This window comes from Epinephelus fuscoguttatus, linkage group LG6 (genome assembly GCF_011397635.1).
Source record: "Epinephelus fuscoguttatus linkage group LG6, E.fuscoguttatus.final_Chr_v1".
NCBI classification, from domain to species: domain Eukaryota; kingdom Metazoa; phylum Chordata; class Actinopteri; order Perciformes; family Serranidae; genus Epinephelus; species Epinephelus fuscoguttatus.
The window spans coordinates 2,781,594-2,798,989 of NC_064757.1; the positions used below are offsets into that span (position 1 = coordinate 2,781,594).

The 17,396-nt window shown below is 44.3% G+C and overlaps 1 protein-coding gene across 4 annotated transcripts in view; it reads right to left on the reverse strand.

The window, feature by feature from the left end:
* The window catches only part of ehmt1a (euchromatic histone-lysine N-methyltransferase 1a), a 126,112-nt gene that overhangs the window by 101,900 nt on the left and 6,816 nt on the right, over window positions 1–17,396 (reverse strand). For 3 of the 4 annotated variants that reach the window (XR_007449517.1, XM_049578768.1, XM_049578767.1), the window contains exons 4-5: window positions 15,220–15,302; window positions 11,657–11,879 (exon numbers count right to left, since the gene is read on the reverse strand). Coding sequence is in view for 3 of the 4 variants with exons in the window: in XM_049578768.1 (XP_049434725.1) it covers window positions 11,657–11,879; window positions 15,220–15,302 (306 nt within the window). In the remaining variant the exon portion in view is untranslated. The remainder of the gene's footprint in view (window positions 1–11,656; window positions 11,880–15,219; window positions 15,303–17,396) is intronic. The other variant, XM_049578770.1, reaches the window with a different exon arrangement.

Below are 17,396 nucleotides of genomic sequence, written 5' to 3' on the forward strand. Positions count from 1 at the left end.
ACAGCGTGACGTGTGTGGTTGTGCTGCTGCCGTGGTCCTGCCAGATGCCTCCTGCTGCTGCTGCCATCATTAGTCATACTGCTACTGTTATTATACATATATGACTACTGTCACACATGTATACTGCCAGATATTAATACATACTTTCAACATATTGTACCACAGTAGCCAGAACTATAACTATAATATTATTACTTTCATCAATGTTGTTGTAAGCTACTGTCATTACCTGCATCTCTTTCTCTCTCTCTCTCTCTCTCTCTCTCTCTCTCTCTCATTGTGTCATGTGGATTACTGTTAATTTGTTATGCTGATCTGTTCTGTACGACATCTATTGCACGTCTGTCCGTCCTGGAAGAGGGATCCCTCCTCAGTTGCTCTTCCTGAGGTTTTTACCGTTTTTTTTTCCCCCGTTAAAGGGTTTTTTTGGGGGAGTTTTTCCTTATCCGCTGCGAGGGTCATAAGGACAGAGGGATGTCGTATGCTGTAAAGCCCTGTGAGGCAAATTGTGATTTGTGATATTGGGCTTTATAAATAAAATTGATTGAATTGATTGATTAACAGTTGCTTTTTCTTCCCAGTGGGCTATAGTGCATAACTACCCCCCATCAGTAGCAGTACGAAGACTAGGGAGGGAGTTAAGGTAGTTATGGGGTCGCTAATGTGTTAGTTAGTTAGGGATGGGGAGGTTCTATTTTGGTATGGCTGTCCCAGACTTTGTTAGTGGTTCCAGCACTCCACAGCATTGATTTGTTGTTTTTTTTGTTTTTCTTTCTTCTTCCTTTTTGGCAGTTTGTGTAGACAGTGTAGCATGGCATCTATAGTGGATGAATTTGTTGACTCGCCTTCAGTAGCACTATTAGCACTATTAGATCAGTGTACTAAGGACCAGTTACTGCTAATTGCTGAGAAATATGAGCCTGAGATAGCAGATAGAAAATTAAAGGAGTCTGTTAAGGTCAGGTTGAAAGCAGGTTTGTTGGAAAGGGGAATTCTTAAACTTGGTGTGGGGACTCAGTCTTCTGTTTTTGCAGCTACTGTTTTGAGTTTTGAGCAGCAAAAGGAACTTTTGTTGTTAAAGCAAAAGCATGAATTGCAGCTACAAGTAGAACTTGAAAAAATGAAACAGCAAAAAGAATTGGCTTTGGAAGAGATGAAGCAAAATACTGAGCTGGTTAAGTTAGAGTTGCAGCATAAAAAGCTAGGTTTAATTCAAGAAGATAAATTGCCAGGTTTGTCTGATAGTGAAGGCCCTATGAATCAGTCTGGTGCACTAGTGGTATCTTTTGATGTAATCAGTAATAGCCTGCTTCCTAAGTTCAATGAAAAAGACCCTGATTCATTCTTTTCATTATTTGAGCGAATAGCAGATTCCAGGAAATGGCCTGAGGGTGATCAAGCGTTAATGTTACAATGCGTCCTGACTGGTAAAGCCCAGGAGGCATACTCCGCTTTGAGCACTGATGATTGTAAAGTTTACAAGCGAGTTAAGTCTGCAGTGCTTAAAGCGTATGAGTTGGTGCCTGAGGCGTACCGGCAGCGGTTTCGCAGTTGGAAAAGAGGAGATGAACAGTCTCATGTTGAGTTTGTGTGAGACCTAACTGCCCATTTTGGTCGCTGGTGTGCAGCATCAGAGGTTGACACATTTGAGAAACTGTGTGACTTGGTGTTATTAGAACAGTTTAAAAACTCGGTACCTAATTATGTGGCCACTTACATTACAGAGCATAAAGCGAATACTCCAGGTCAGGCGGTGGTGTTGGCCGATGAGTATGTGTTAATTCACAAAAGCAATTTTAGTCCATCAGGTTCAGAGAAAGTGCGCAGGGAGAGTTTTTCTCATCAAAAATGTGCATCAGACTCTTATGCTAAAAATGATCATGGCGTGCGAGATAGGCAGGCAGTAGGTAGGACGTGTAATTACTGTAAAGGTAATGGGCATAGGAAAAGTGAGTGTCCAATCCTTAAATCAAAAAGTAAATTCTCCAATGCACAAGAAAAACCAGCTGCTCTGGCCTATTCGCACAGCCCAGTTGCGGCGGGGGTGCAACAGGTTGCAGCAGAGGAGTATGAAGGATTATGAACCATTTATTTCTGAGGGTTTGGTGTCTTAGCCAGGTAGTGATGAACAGGTGCCAGTAAAGATACTGCGTGATACCCCCGCAGTTGGCTCATTTGTGCGCGAGTCTGTTTTACTCTTTTCATCTGAAACTGACAAAGGAGACGTTGTGCTATTCAGGGAAATGGGGATGTTGGTGTTCCCTATACCCATGCATAGCCTGAGTCTTGTCTCAGGTTTGGTGAATCGAGATGTCGAGATGGGGGTGCGCCCTGAGTTGCCTGTGGATGGGGTGGACATAATTCTGGGGAATGGTCTTGCTGGGGTGCGGTTGTGGGCCGATGGTCCTTCCTAATATAGTCACTAGAAAAATGCCTAGTCAAGGTCAGTTAGAAAGTGTATCAGATAATGCTGTTGTGTATCCGGCCTGTGCCGTTACACATGCCATGACCACTGCATGAGACGTGCAGAGTCCTAGTACCAAGGAGGCAGAGTTGGAAACTGCTGAGGTTTGTGTGACTTTGCCTGCTCAGTTTAAGTCCATGTCACCAAGTTGATTACAGAGCAGAAAAATGATTCAAACTTAAAGGAACTGTTTGGCAAAGCACTTCCACTTGGTGAGATAAGTAGCTCTGCTCACGGCTATTTTCTTCAGGGGTGCTTGTTGTTTAGAAAGTGGGTGCCTCATGGAGAAGCTCTTGCTGGGGAACTTATTTTTCAGTTTGTAGTGCCGAGTAAGTTTCGGGACTTGGTGTTGCAAACTTGTCATGATAATGTAGCTGGGAATCCGGGGGTAAAGAAAACATATGACCAGGTGTTGCGGTACTGTTTTTGGCCCCGCCTGAAGCGTGATATATCTGCATATATCAAAACGTGTCGCACATGTCAGTTAACCGGCAAGCCAAACCAGTCAATCAGACTGGCTCCACTTTGTCCAATTCCTGTGGTTGAGCAGCTGTTTGAACATTTGATTATTGACTGTGTTGGGCCGTTGCCTCGTTCAAAACTGGGTCATAATTATTTGTTGACTGTCATGTGCCAAGTAACCAGGTATCCAGCGGCGTATCCACTCCAAACCATAACTACTAAGTCGGCGGGAAAAGCTTTGACACAGTTCATTTCGGTGTTTGGGATACCAAAAATCATTGAGAGCGATCAAGGCTTGAATTTCAGGTCCTGTATGTTCGCAGAAATTCTGCAGCAGCTTCACATTAAGCACAGTAGTGCAATTGCAAGGCGCCCTAGAGCGTTTTCATCAAACACTGAAATCTTTACTGCGCTCTTATTGTACTGAGCTGGGGTGTGTCTCCTGTTGGCAGCCAGAGAAGTGGTTCAAGAGAGCACAGGTTTTAGCCCCAATGACTTGGTGTTTGGTCATAAGGTACGGGGTCCATGGCTGTTTTGAGAGATAGTTGGGAAATAACAGAACCTCCCCAAAATCTGCTTGACTATGTCAGTGGGTTCAGGCATAGGCTGTTTTTGGCAGTTGAAAGCGCAAAGGAGAAGTTGGTAAAATCACAGCACAAAATGAAAACTCTCTATGACAAGCGTGCAGAGCCTAAGCAGTTTAAAGGGATAGTGCACCCAAAAATAAAAATTCAGCCATTATCTACCCACACTCATGCAGAGGAAAGCTCTGCTGAAGTTTTAGAGTTCTCACATCCCAGTTATGATGGCGCCGTTGAGGTGGCCGCCGGTCTGAACAGCTCTACTTTCACGCTACAAACTATCTCCTAGTGGCTCTCCTTTTTAACTTTCCTCTTAACCCTTTTAATTCTTTTAACTTCTGACATCTACTGTGAAGCAATGAGAGGACAACAGACGAGATCCTACACTAGAAACGAGATTCTTGCCCTCCGAAGCCGAGATGCAACTCCCCCGACAGGACTGCTGATGGAAATCAAGGCACACAAGAGGGGCACAAGAGCCGGGCGAGGGTTAAAGAGAAGCGGAATAAGAGGAATAAGAAAATATACCTGCCCTCCGTTGTTATAGGGAACATCCAATCTCTTGCCAACAAGACAGATGAACTTTCAACCCACATGAAACACCAAGTGGCATACAAAGATTCCAGCCTTCTGTGCTTCACAGAGTCGTGGCTCCACAAAAACAGGACAGTGCTGTGGAGTTGGACGGCTTCACCATGGTGCGAGCCAACAGAAGCAAGTACAGCGGCAAACGGAAAGGCAGCGGGCTGGTGGTCTTCATTAATTCCAGATGGTGCCACCCTGGACATGTAACCATCAAGCAGCAGATCTGTACCCCGGACACAGAGCTGCTGGCGGTAAGCTTAAGACCGTATTACTTACCACGAGAGTTTTCACATGTACTCGCAGTCACTGTTTACATTCCACCGAGTACAGCGCTGTCGCGTGCATGTGACGTCATTCACAGCAGCATCCCAGAGTTGCAGACTGCGCATCCCAGTACATTCATATTCATATTGGTTAACAGGGATTTTAACCACGTTAATGCCTCAGAGACACTGCCAGACTTTAAGCAGCATGTCACCTGTAGCACAAGACTGAATACGACTCTAGACATGCTGTTTGCCAATGTCAAAGATACCTACAGATCCACAGCTCTTCCACCACTAGGAGGCTCTGATCACAACTTGGTTAGGGCCAGGCCAGCCATCATGAGACTCCCTACTACCACCAGGACCATCCCACAATGGTCAGAGGAGGTGGAGGAGGAGCTGAGGGGGTGCTTCGGGACCACAGACTGGGAGATGCTTAAAGGAGCATATGGAGAGGACATAGATGGTCTCACTGTCTGTATTACAGATTATATCAGGTTTTGTGAAGAAACCACTGTGCCTACTAAAAAGGTGTGGTGCTTCCCAAACAGCAAGCCATGGATCAACGGTAAAATCAAGGCCCTCTTGAAAGAAAAGAGGAGGCTGTTTACAACAGGAGACACCGAGGGAGCCAAGGCGGTGCAAAAGGAAGTAAAGAATATAAAGAAAGACTGGAAGCTGGACTGGCGGCCCACAACTCCAAGGAGGTGTGGAGGGGGTTTACGAAAATAACTGGCTACAAAAAGAAAAGTGCCGGTGTCAAAGGGACATTGCAGCAGGCCAATGAGTTAAACCACTTCTTCAACAGGTTTGACCAACCAACCCCCAGAAGCGCTGTGGAGCTGACTGGCCCCCCTGCCCCCCTATCAGGGCTGGTGACTGCCCACCTCTGCCCCAAAATCCCTCCGCCCACCCACAGCAACAACAGACAGCCTCCCCTCCCTCCATCCCCCCCCAGAAAGACAGCCCCAGACATCCCATCCTTATCACAGTTGATCAGGTGAGGCGGGAGCTCTCCAAGATCAATGTGAATAAAGCCAGAGGACCTGACAACATCAATCCCAGGGTGCTCAAGTCATGTGCTGGGGAGCTGGCAGACATATTCCATTACCTCTTCTGTCTCTCCGTGAAAATGAGGAGAGTGCCGCAGCTCTGGAAGACGTCATGCATTGTCCCCATCCTCAAGAAAACACGTCCAAGCACCCCCAACGACTAAAGGCCTGTGGCCCTCACATCTCAGGTCATGAAAATCTTGGAGAGGTTGGTCCTGGAACATCTTAAGCCCCATGTGAGAGACTTTCAGGACCCCCTGCAGTTTGCCTACAGGAACTGCGTTGGTGTAGAGGACGCAACAACCTACATGCTCCACAGAGCCTACAAACACCTGGAGAGGCCCCACAGCATGCTGCGACTCACCTTCTTCGACTTGTTGAGCGCATTTAATACAATAAGGCCTTTTCTGTTAGCCGAGAAGCTGTCAGCAATGCGAGTGGAGGAGGACCTTGTGGCCTGGCTCCTCGACACTCTCACCAACAGACCCCAGTATGTCAGGCTGCAGGGCTGCCAGTCAGAGGTCCTGATATGCAACACGGGCACCCCCCAAGGAACTGTCCTATCACCATTTCTCTTCACACTCTATACCTCCGACTTCCAATACAATACTGACAAGTGCCACCTGCAGAAATTTTCAGATGATTCTGCCTTCGTCGGCTACATTAACGGCGATGAAGAGGAGGAGTACAGACACCAGGTGGAGCGCTTTGTGCAGTGGTGCAAAACCAACCATCTCCAGCTTAACACCAACAAAACTAAGGAGATGGTGGTGGACTACCAACGGAAGAAGAAGAGGCCCCTTGTACCCATTACCATCCGAGGGCAGGAGGTGGAGAGGGTGGATTGTTACAAATACCTGGGTCTGCACCTAAATCACAAGCTGGACTGGACCACCAACATCGAGGCTCTTCTCAAGAAGGGTCAGAGCAGACTCTATTCTTTGAGGAGGCTGAGGTCGTTCAGTGTGTGCAGCAAACTGCTGCAGGATTTTTACCAGTCGGTGGTTGCTAGCACTCTCTTCTTTGGTGTGGCATGCTGGGGGCAAACATGAGCATGAAAGACGTGGACAGACTGAACAGGCTGATCAAAAAAGCGCGCTCTGTGGTAGGAGCCAGCCTAGACAGTCTGGAGACAGTGGCAGAGTCAAGGATGAGGAGGAGGCTGAGCACCATTCTGGACAACACCGACCACCCTCTACACCATGAATTAAAGGGTATGAGAAGTGTTCAGCCAGAGACTTCTGGCACCGCAGCAGTCCACCAAACGCTTCAGCCAGTCATTTGTGCCAGTTGCCATCCGGCTACACAAACAGGTGGGGTCAGTGACCCGGGACGGAGCGGCTGGGCTAGGAAGCCCACAGACGCTCCATGACTACCTGCTGGAAAAACTGCACTCTGCACCTGCACCTTTAACCATGAACCCTGCACATGGACTTGGCACACTGACCTATGCACACAGCACTTTTTCTTACATGGACTATGGACTATGGACTATGGACTGATATCTGGTCTAGCTCCTCTTGATTGTCCTTTTATCTATTTATTTACTATTAAACTTCATCTATCTATTAATCGTTCTTAACGTTTACTGTTGCTGTTTTTTGGACACCACAATCTCCCTACGGGGATAAGTAAGGTTCAAGGAAAGGTTCATTCACATCCCTTGCGGAGATTGGTGGGGGGAGCGGCTAGCACACCTAATGGCTGAAGGCGCCCCAGAGTAACGTCCAAGAACGCAAAATTGAAACCACAAAGTATCTCCAACATGCTCATCCGTAGTGATCCAAGTGTCCTGAAGCCCCGACATAAAAAGTTGTTTCGAAAAACATCATTTGAACTTTTTTTTTTAGTCTCATTGTAGCCTGTAGCTCTGACTGCTTCTCTGTGCTCCGCGCTCACATGTGCGCGCTCAGGGTGATCGGTGATGCACGGTCTCTGAAGAGCAGCAGTTTTGTCAATACTGATGTCCAGATTCTCAAGTGCCAGCATCGCCAATTCCCAGTCTGAGCAGCAAAGACTTTCCTCATCCGTTGGCATTGCTTTGCATTTGAAACAACTACACCACCAGGTTTCCAGTGCTCGACTCCGGTATTCTGCGGCTGGCTGAGGGTTAGGCTCATGAGCTGCGGCGGCTGCTTCATCCAGTAGCCTGAGTTCCAAGTCTTCAGACATGTTGGGCTGTCCTTTGCTAAAAAACCGTAGTGCAAATTATCTTTTAGCTACTGTGGTTACTGTTGTCCCTCCCTTCGGTGCACATGTCACGTGATGTAAACACGGGTAAGCAAAGCTCATGCTTTCACTGGTCTCGCGCAAGTGCGCACACGTGAGCATGGAGCACAGAGAAGCAGTCAGAGCTACAGGCTACAGTGAGGCTAAAAACAGAGTTCATGTGACGTTTTTCGAAACAACTTTTCATGTCGGGGCTTCAGGACACTTGGATCACTACGGATGAGCATGTTGGAGATATTTTGTGGTTTCAATTTTGTGTTCTTGGACATTAGTCTGGGACACAGTCAGCCATTAGGCGTGCTAGCCGCTCCCCCCGCCGATCTCCGCAAGTGATCTGAGGACTCTAAAACTTCACCAGAGCCTTCCTCTGCATGAGGGTGAGTAGATAATGACTGAATTTTCATTTTTGGGTGCACTATCCCTTTAAGGCTGGTGACCAGGTTTTGTTTCTACAACCTATTGTGACTTCTCCCTTTGAGGCAAAGTTCTCAGGCCCTTACACTGTGGTACGGCAGGTGTCAGACCTGAATTACATCATTGCCACTCCAAACTCTAGGAAAGCCACTAGATTGTGTCATATGAATTTGCTGAAACCCTTTTATGCATGTCAGACAGAGGGAAAAGGGGAAAGGGGGAGCTGTATGGTTAATGCTTCTGCTTGTACATCTGCAGTTTTTTTGAGCTCATCTCCAGCAGTCAGCCTGGAGGAGAGTTCAACTCCTGATGTGGTGTTGCAAGGGCGGTTGAAAAATTGAGAGTCGCTACAAAATTTGGATTGCATGTTGGCAAATTTGGATGACAAGAAACGTGCTGAGTTGATTGCCCTTATTAAAAGCTATCCTGCCCTGTTTTCTGATGTGCCTTCTCGCACGCATCTTATTGAGTATGATGTGGATTAGGCTTGGGCGATTGGACAAATACATCGCCAATCGCCCATCGGCTGAGTCCATCACGGTTGGTTTCATTTTGGGCGATTTTTGGGCGATTATTGTCATTTTATTTTGCTAAATTAATGGTCTGTCTCCACAGAATTCAACTCGGTACATATAGTTCATAATTACTATGTAGAGCACAATTGAAAGTGTGCGCATATTGGAACTGGCAGCTTCACACTGTTTCATTCACAAAACACGTCAGTGATGGCGGAGCTGAAAGTAACGTTAATTCATAAACCATATTTGAGAACGACATCAAAAAAGATGTGCAGTTGTACACCCTGATCGTTATAGTAGGACAGGTATGTTATCCCTATCTCCCACCTGTTTGCTCATTTAGAGGCTGTGAGCGAATGCGTCCTACTGCAGCCATCAGACTCTTTTTAAAATGGTGTAGGACAGTCGTCTTCGGCCCGTCTTTACAGCTTATTACTCAGCAAAGATCTCGAGGTGATTTATTTTTTGTTAAATGAATAAGAGTATAGTCTATAGGCTGTATGTTTCAGTAAAATTTCAATTCATTAATTTTGATATTAAAGACCACAGTCAGAGGATAAGGCGCAGGTAAATGTATTCAAACAGAATAAACGGTTGGTCCACAAAAGCTACACGGTAACAATAGCCTGTAATAACAAATAAGTAAATATAAACGAAGGACATTGGAAAAATAAAGTGCTAAAATCACACAATCACATAAAATAATAATGTCCACTCCCTTTGCGCTGTCTTCATAATGGTTGTTCATTCTTGGATCATAAACTGACTTTCTGCAGTCGCTTCTAGGCTGAAATACATACAAATAATAATAAATATAGGCTAAACGAAGAACAATGGAAAAATAAAGTGCAAAAATCACATAAAATAATGAAGTCCCTTTGCGCTGTCTTTAACTCAAAAACACAATGTTTTACATGTTTTTGGAGAGGAAAACGAGCATGTTAACCTTATCTGGCTTAAGCAAAGTGCGCGTATGGTTAACAATGTTACCAGCCGTGCTAAACACCCTCTCTGACGGCTTGCTTGTTGCCGGTATGCACAGATATTTCTGTGCCATGTTGGACATGAGTGGGCTCGCAAAGCACACTGCATTTTTTTGCTGCATTCATGTGGTGTCGGAAGATCCGAGTTGCCGAGTTGTTTTTCTGACATGAGGTGGCGTTCATGTGAATTATCCCATTCTGAAAGTCATTTTTCGATTCTTTCCGACATCACATGAATGCAACACCCCCCCTCTTTTTTTTTCTCCGCCACACACACAACTGATGAATATATCGGCAACCACCAGTTGATGGGCTGACGGTGGCCGGTTGGAAATTTTTAACATATCGCCCAAACCTAATGTGGATGTTGGTGACGCGGCACCAATAAAGCAGCGCTTTTATCAGGTTTCATCAGATAAGCACAAACAGTTAGACCAAGAGGTTCAATATATGTTACACAATAATTTTGCTGAGCCATGTTCTTTGAGTTGGGCATCACCGTGTCTGTTGGTCAGTAAACCAGAAAACACTTATAGATCATGTACTGACTTTCGTAAGTTGTACTAACATTACAAAGCCAGATGTGTTTCCCCTTCCCCGCGTGGAAGATTGTATAGATCAGGTGGGGTCTGCCACTTATGTGAGTAAATTTGACCTCCTAAAAGGTTATGGCATGTCCCCCTGTCTAAGCGTGCACAAGAAATTTGTGCGTTTATTACACCTTCTGGTCTGTACAAGTACAATGTTAGCTGTTTAGCCTGCGCAACGCGCCTTCAACATTCCAGTGCCTCATGAACCAGGTTGTGGCTGTGCAGTGTACCTTGATGACATGGTAATATACAGTGATACATGGTCTGAACATATTCAGCGCATTCGCGCATTGTTTGACAAATTAGTCTGGGCAGGGTTGACCATTAATTTGGAAAAGTGTGAATTTGCAAAGGTCACCTATTTGGGTAAGGTAGTCGGTCAAGGCCAAGTACGTATGTTGCAGGATGAGGTGGCTGCATTAGTAAAATATCCCCCTCCAACCACCAAGAAACAGCTACTGTGCTTTTTAGGGATGGTGGGATATTATCAAAGTTTTTGTCGAAATTTCTCATCTGTTGTAGAGCCATTGACAGCGCTTTTGAAAAAAGAGGCACAATTTGTCTGGTCAGATAGATGTAGACTGGCATTTGAGAATGTGTTCACAAGGATAGCATGGACATACGTACATACGGATGGACAGATGTACAACACAAAAACGTCAACGCCTCTGGCCACATCTATCAGCGGTGCAGAGGCATTAAAATCTCAATATTTTGTTATCTTTCAACCATGATGATTGTAAGGGAGCTGTAAGGAACAATCTGGCCATACACGGCTGCCCCATGTTATGGCTGCAACCTGGAATGTTTTGCCTGCCCATGTTTGTAGCCTTGCAGATTTTGTTGGTTGTGTCATTTTTCCTTGATATTTGTACTTGTACCATAGGTAAGTGAGAAGGCTATAGAGTTAAATTGTTTCTTTCTTTGTCTATTTTAACTGTGTTGATTGTTGATTGCTATTTCCTACCTTTTTGTGCTGTAGCCTACAGACAAAGTTAAAACTGTCCAGTTGTGAATGACATGGATCAAAGATTTGTGCCTGTCTGCTTTACTTATTAAAAATACATTCATTTTCATAGTTACACTGTATCTTCTGAAACAGGTACTTGCCTACTGTGCTGAGGTTGGCTCAGGCCCATCCTACATCCAGGGCGTGGTCAACCACATACCCCAGCCTGTCCAGTACACTCTGCTACTGCCAATTATCGTGACCCTCCCTCACAAGGAAGAGGGCCCAGCTACAGCTCTCTCTCTACCAATCCTTAATGGTGGAACAAACTCCACATTATCATCAAGACAGCAGAAACTTCACATACCTTGTATATCAGACTGAAAACTCATCTGTTTAGACTGCACATGGCATATTAAAAAAAACCTCTCTTTTCTCTATTTTTAAGCTGATGTACTTGAATGATTCTTGCATTTTGGATAAAAGTGTCAGCTAAATAAATGCAATGTGAAGTATACTGTAGAAGACCAGTTGAGTTTGGGTGAGTGACATGCTGTTTTCACCTGACAGGGGAGGTGAAAGAAGTTCTTCCTGAGCTTTCAGATCCAGACAGTCCAAAGCCAGTTCAGTGTATTCCACATGGCAGCCTTCTCCCGGATCCATCTCCATCAACAATTTATTCATGACAGCTGTCGCATTTTCGGCCTTCAGTGTCTCCAGTACAGTCACTGGTTTCTTATCTGCTGCAGCGCTGTTCTTCTCCACACTGGGTCCTGGCTCCTCCACCTGATTTTAAAAAAGAATGGCATTTGAACGTATTAATAATCTATATCCCAACCTCTAAACTCATCGAGACTTGTGCAGTGTTGTTTTGGAAAAAAAATAAATGCGTAGCTTCAACAGCATGCAAACAAATAGAAAAAAAGCTGAACAGGAAACAAACATGTAATTCATTTAACCCTTTGAGACATGCAGGGCCATGGGAAATCCCGGCCGATGCTGCTGTCTTTAAGAGGCTGTAGCGGGCTGAGCCATGTCAGGCTTGCTTCTCCGAAAGTTGGCTAAAGAACACTGCTACGTTAGGCTAAATTATGGCTAGGGAAAAACTAGCATGTCCATTCCCAACAGGGTCTCTTGACCTCTGACCTCAAGATATCTGAATGAAAATAGGTTGTATGGGTACCAACAATTCTCCCCTCTACAGACATGCCAAATTTATGCTTTTCCCATGCTGTTATGGGCAAAAATCAGAATGCAGTTTTTTGCATGCATTATAAATGTGTCATTGTCACCTACTGTACTTGAAAATATTTCTGCATAATGGGGTCCCTAAACAGACTTGGAATGACATAAAATGGGTTGGACTGGAAAGCTGAGACAGTTGATTCAGTGAGTCCAGTTGTATTCATGTGGGATGATGTTAGTCCCCAGAATAGCCATTTCATTGTCATGACATTACTCTATAAAATTATGTATAGTGACCTCTAGGATAACCACAGCCTCATGAAACACAGCAACAATCTAGAGACCTTGGGCATTCAGAGGATGGATGGATGTTGCTCAGCTGTTTCCAGAACAGAGGTGCTCACCATCTAATCGCCAAGAAATGCAATTCCTAGAGAAGTCTCAAAAAGTCTTTGATACCAAGTCACAGCATGGAATTTTCTGTGGTGTTCCTCAAGGTCTTGGTGTAATGTGGGATTTGGTGAGAAGGTTTTTTTTTTTAAGATTATTTTTTCGGGCTTTTGCCTTTAATGTACAGGACAGAGTGAAACAGGGTGAGTGAGAGAGAGCGGGGGGTGACATGCAGCAAATGGTCGCAAGCCGGAGTCAAACCTGCGACCGCTGCAGTGAGGCATCGCCTCTGTACATGGGGCGCCGGCACTATCCACTACGCTGCCGACGTCCCGAATTTGAGGAGAAGGTTTGACCATTTTTATGAATTCCTGAGGGGTCAAAAATGTTTTAATTTAGCACCAAAACTGTGTGGCAAATGGTATCAACCCAAAAAATGCTGCAACAACTCATGACTAATAATTGAGCATGGAAATGGCCATCATGTACTTCCATTATAATGTTCTGAGCCCCTCTACACTCTAAACTTTAAATTTTTTAACAGGCACTTAACCAAAACAAAATTTGGTTTGGTTTAATAAATTTTTGTAATTTATTACTATGAAGAAGATGAAATGAAGAAGTTTTTAAAGGGAAGAAAAGAAACGCTTAAGTATTCACTGACAAATACTGTAAATCAGTTACTGGTATTAACTTACACAGAGTGGCTACACAAAGCAGCTACACGTAGTGGCTACACCGTGGATGCATTAAGAGACCTGGATACAGCGTTTGAGGCAGGGCCCTGTTAATTCACATGAAGCTGAAAAAGGTCGACTTCCATGTGTAAAATTACCTTGAAATTCCACTTTGTTTCCACATCGTTGGGCCCATAGAGAAAGCACACCATAAACTAACACCTGCAGAGCGCCTATCTTTCCGTTTGCCTTTGGCTAACTTGAATGGGGATTAAATGCTTTAATCATGTGGCTCTTAAAGACTTTTGAAATGTTACCCCGATCCCGATCTTTTGGGGCCACAACATCATGTGATGGACTCAGACATTGTAATTATACCATTTGGCCATTATGTCAAATTGGCTTCAAAGCCCAGTGCTGTTCTGGGGGGCCTGGGCTACACATAGTGGCTACCCAGAGTAGCTACATAAACAGTAGTGGAAATAAGTTTTCAACATGTCAACATTTTCTTTTGGATTTTACATTTTTCCAGTGCATCTTTTGACATGAAGTTTACACCAGACATTGATATTAACTCAATAACTCTAAACTGATAAAGAAAGCGTAACATTTCAATCAAAAAAAAAAAAAAACTATGTGCAGTGTTCAGGTGGGATTTTGGACCGTTCTTCCACACAGGTAGTCTTTAAATCTAGAAGATTCTGGGGAGGGGCAGCTGATGAATCTTGATCTTCAGCTTCTTCCACAAATGTTCTGTCAGGGTTAAGTCTAGTGATTAACTGGACCATTCAAACATATTTTCTTCCTCTGGAACCAGTTGAGAGCCACACATTATGATGCTTCCACCTCAAAACCATACTGTAGGTGTGATATTTTTAAGGTCATATGCAGAGACATTTCTCCAAACATAACACCATGTGCTATTTGCAGAGAAGTTTCATTTTTGTCTCATCTGACCAAACTCATTCTCCCAGTAACCTACAGGCTTCTCCAAACACTGTGTAGCAAACGTTAAAAAAGTTTTAGGGCCAAAATACAACGTGCTAGGTTTGGAGGAGAAATGTCTGTGACCTTAAAAATATCATATCTAAAGTGTAGCTTGGAGGTGGAAGCATCATGGTATTGGGGCTGTTTCTCTTCTCATGGCACCAGCAGAATCCAAATGATCAAATGATAGATGAATGGAGTCTGTACTCGGACTTTTCTTGAGAAGAATCTGTTGCCATCTACTAGGCTGGTGAGGATGAGACGCAGGTGGACCTTCCAGCAGGGCAACGATCCAAAACACACTTCAAAGAAGACTGTGTATTGGTTCCAAAGGAAGAAAATGTGTTTAAAAGGTACAGTTAATCACCAGACTTAACCCTGGAAGAAGCTAAAGATCAGTCCAGGTGGATGCTGCTTAGCTTCCTTTCTCTACAATGGGGGTAAGATGGGGGATGCATCGTCCATCTTAATGTTCAGTCTATGTAGTGGCTACACAGTGGCTACGCTAAATAGTAGCTACACGGAGTGGCTTTGTGTGAACTAAAGCATTAGTGTGATAACATGGTACAGACATTATAATTTAATAAGTGGTTTCACATATGCAGCAGAGGGTGTCTTCACCCAGCTGGTAGAAAGAGTGATGTATGCTTGCTGATAGTAATACATAAATACTCTGATTGATCTCTGACGTCAGACTGAAGACAACAGCTTTTTAACATGGCCCTTTCCCTCTCTTTTTCCCCATGCTTCCTGACACTTTCCACAGGCTATACAAATATTTGAAAAATCGGCATTCTAAAGAAGTGAACATCTTGTTTGAGGTATTGATTTGCTCTTCCACCAGTGGTCTGGTGGGAGGTCTGACAAACGGGAATAAATGGCCCTGCCTTTTCCTGCTGTTTAAGGGCCTTGGCCTTCTTCTTAGGGACCAGGTTATACATTCCCATCTTCCTCTTCTTCTTCTTCACAGCTAGGAAAAGCACATACAAAGAGGTTAGCTGCAGGTCAGAAGTCGTCATCAGGAAATTGTGCCTAGAAGGATCCTGTCATTTGGGAGACCAAATGTTACATAAAAGCCCAAGTTTGTACTTCAAAAGTAGTATTACCACATGGAAAAACTGATCTGATGAATGAATGTGACCCTGAATTTAAAGCTACAGTAGGTTACGTTCAGGGCTATCACTTTTTATAAGAAATTAGGCCATTTGTTTGATTTTAGAAGTGTTCAGAACAAAAATGTACAGTCTATTGGCGCAGCAGACTATTTAAAAGACTTTGAGGTAGTTTGTCTTTTGATCCAGCAGAGGGCGCTCTAAAATTTCACTATCAGCTTGACCTGTTCCATGCCATTTTGACGTATCAGTAAACTAAGCTAAAGCAAAGATGCTAATGTTGTTGTTTGCTACAAAACTGGGGGACACTGGCGAGTGATGTCTCCCTGAGCACACAATAGCTACATCAAGGCATCTGAGAAGCAGTGTGTAAGTATTTGGGTTCTACGCTGCTGATGGTAAAGTAACAGGCTGTTTGTTGACTCTGTGCTAAGCAGCTGTCTTACTCTAAAACAACGATAAATCTACTGACTTACTTGCTAGCGTTACCCTGTCTCCCAAGTGAGGCAGCAGAGGCGCCTTAGACAAGTGGAGCTATCCAGCATGCTCAGCATTAGCAGGGCCCTTTCCAGAAGCCTGTAAATATGCCATCACCGCCAAGACAACAGGATTTACATGCAAGAATATGCGGCCCATTGGCTGAAGGTTTCAGGATCACATGACTGAACTGGAGCCACGATATAAAATTCCAAGTCACACCACAATCTCAAAACGCATAGTGCAACTGTGTGACACCACACAGTACAGACTCTACTCGCTCACACCACAGTTGGATGGACATTGCTGACCACTCATGCTTATGAGACAGTCACAGCTCACTGTATTTCAGACCCATGGCAACTTGACATTTATGCTGGGTAGACTTCGGAGCTGAGAGGGAGCCACACAGCTGTCCATAATGCAGGAATCATCCAAACTGTGTCATATTTCATTGGTTTGAGCTTGAGTAGATTGATAAGGTTCGTACTGTCTTCTTATTTAGAATATTTTAAGGTTTTCTTATATTCAGACAGACAAGATGTAAGGAGATGTGTTTTACCTGCTTGACAGTTTCGTTTCAAATGGTGGATAAAAGAGGCCATTGAGATCAGGAAGCGCGCAAGCGGCACCATCAACCGGGACGAGGGGGCGTACACCCTCTCACACACCTGGAATTCCCTACTCTGAGAACGAACAACGACGCAGGAGGCGGGGTTGGCCTGACAGACTCTGATTGGTCTGTCAGGCCTACCAGTTGATATATGACACGTCAGCAGCACGTCGGATGACGCTTCTGAGGAAGACTGGAGTCTCAGTCGAAAGTGTCAAGCAGGTAAAACACATCTCCTTACACCTTGTCTGTCTGAATATAAGAAAACCTTAAAATATTGAGCTTGAGTTTTGGGAAAAGTGACAGACCCAGTATCCTTCATTAAAAAAAACAACTTTTCATCATATTTGATGAAACTGTCACTAAATCATGACAGTAGTGCATGTGACAGATAATCTGTGAAAAAGTCATGTTCCCCTGGCTTCTCAGAGAGCTCCTAAGAGCTCCTGCATAACTCCTAACTTGCCATTATGAGCTCTAGGAAAAGAACCCCAACAGAACTTTGAGGATACTCTATTTTTGCACAGAAGTTGATATTTTAGCATAGGGATGCTCAATATCATGCCAAAAGATTATCAGCCAATAATGGGAAATTCACATTATTATCTATTATTCTGATAATAAAATTAGAGCCTATAATACAAAGCCAAATTGCTTATATTGCCTGAACTGGTGCAGCATCTACACCACCAATAAACATAGAAAAGAGGAAGATAAGCAAGTGCAGCATGCTAACTTGAGAGCCAAACACCAGTGTGGACGTTTTTCACAGTTTTAAAAGGAAGGCAATACGATTGTACTGGGAGTCTAATCCTTTTTTGTAGCTGCCCTGACACTGGTTAGATGCAGCGCTGAAGAACCA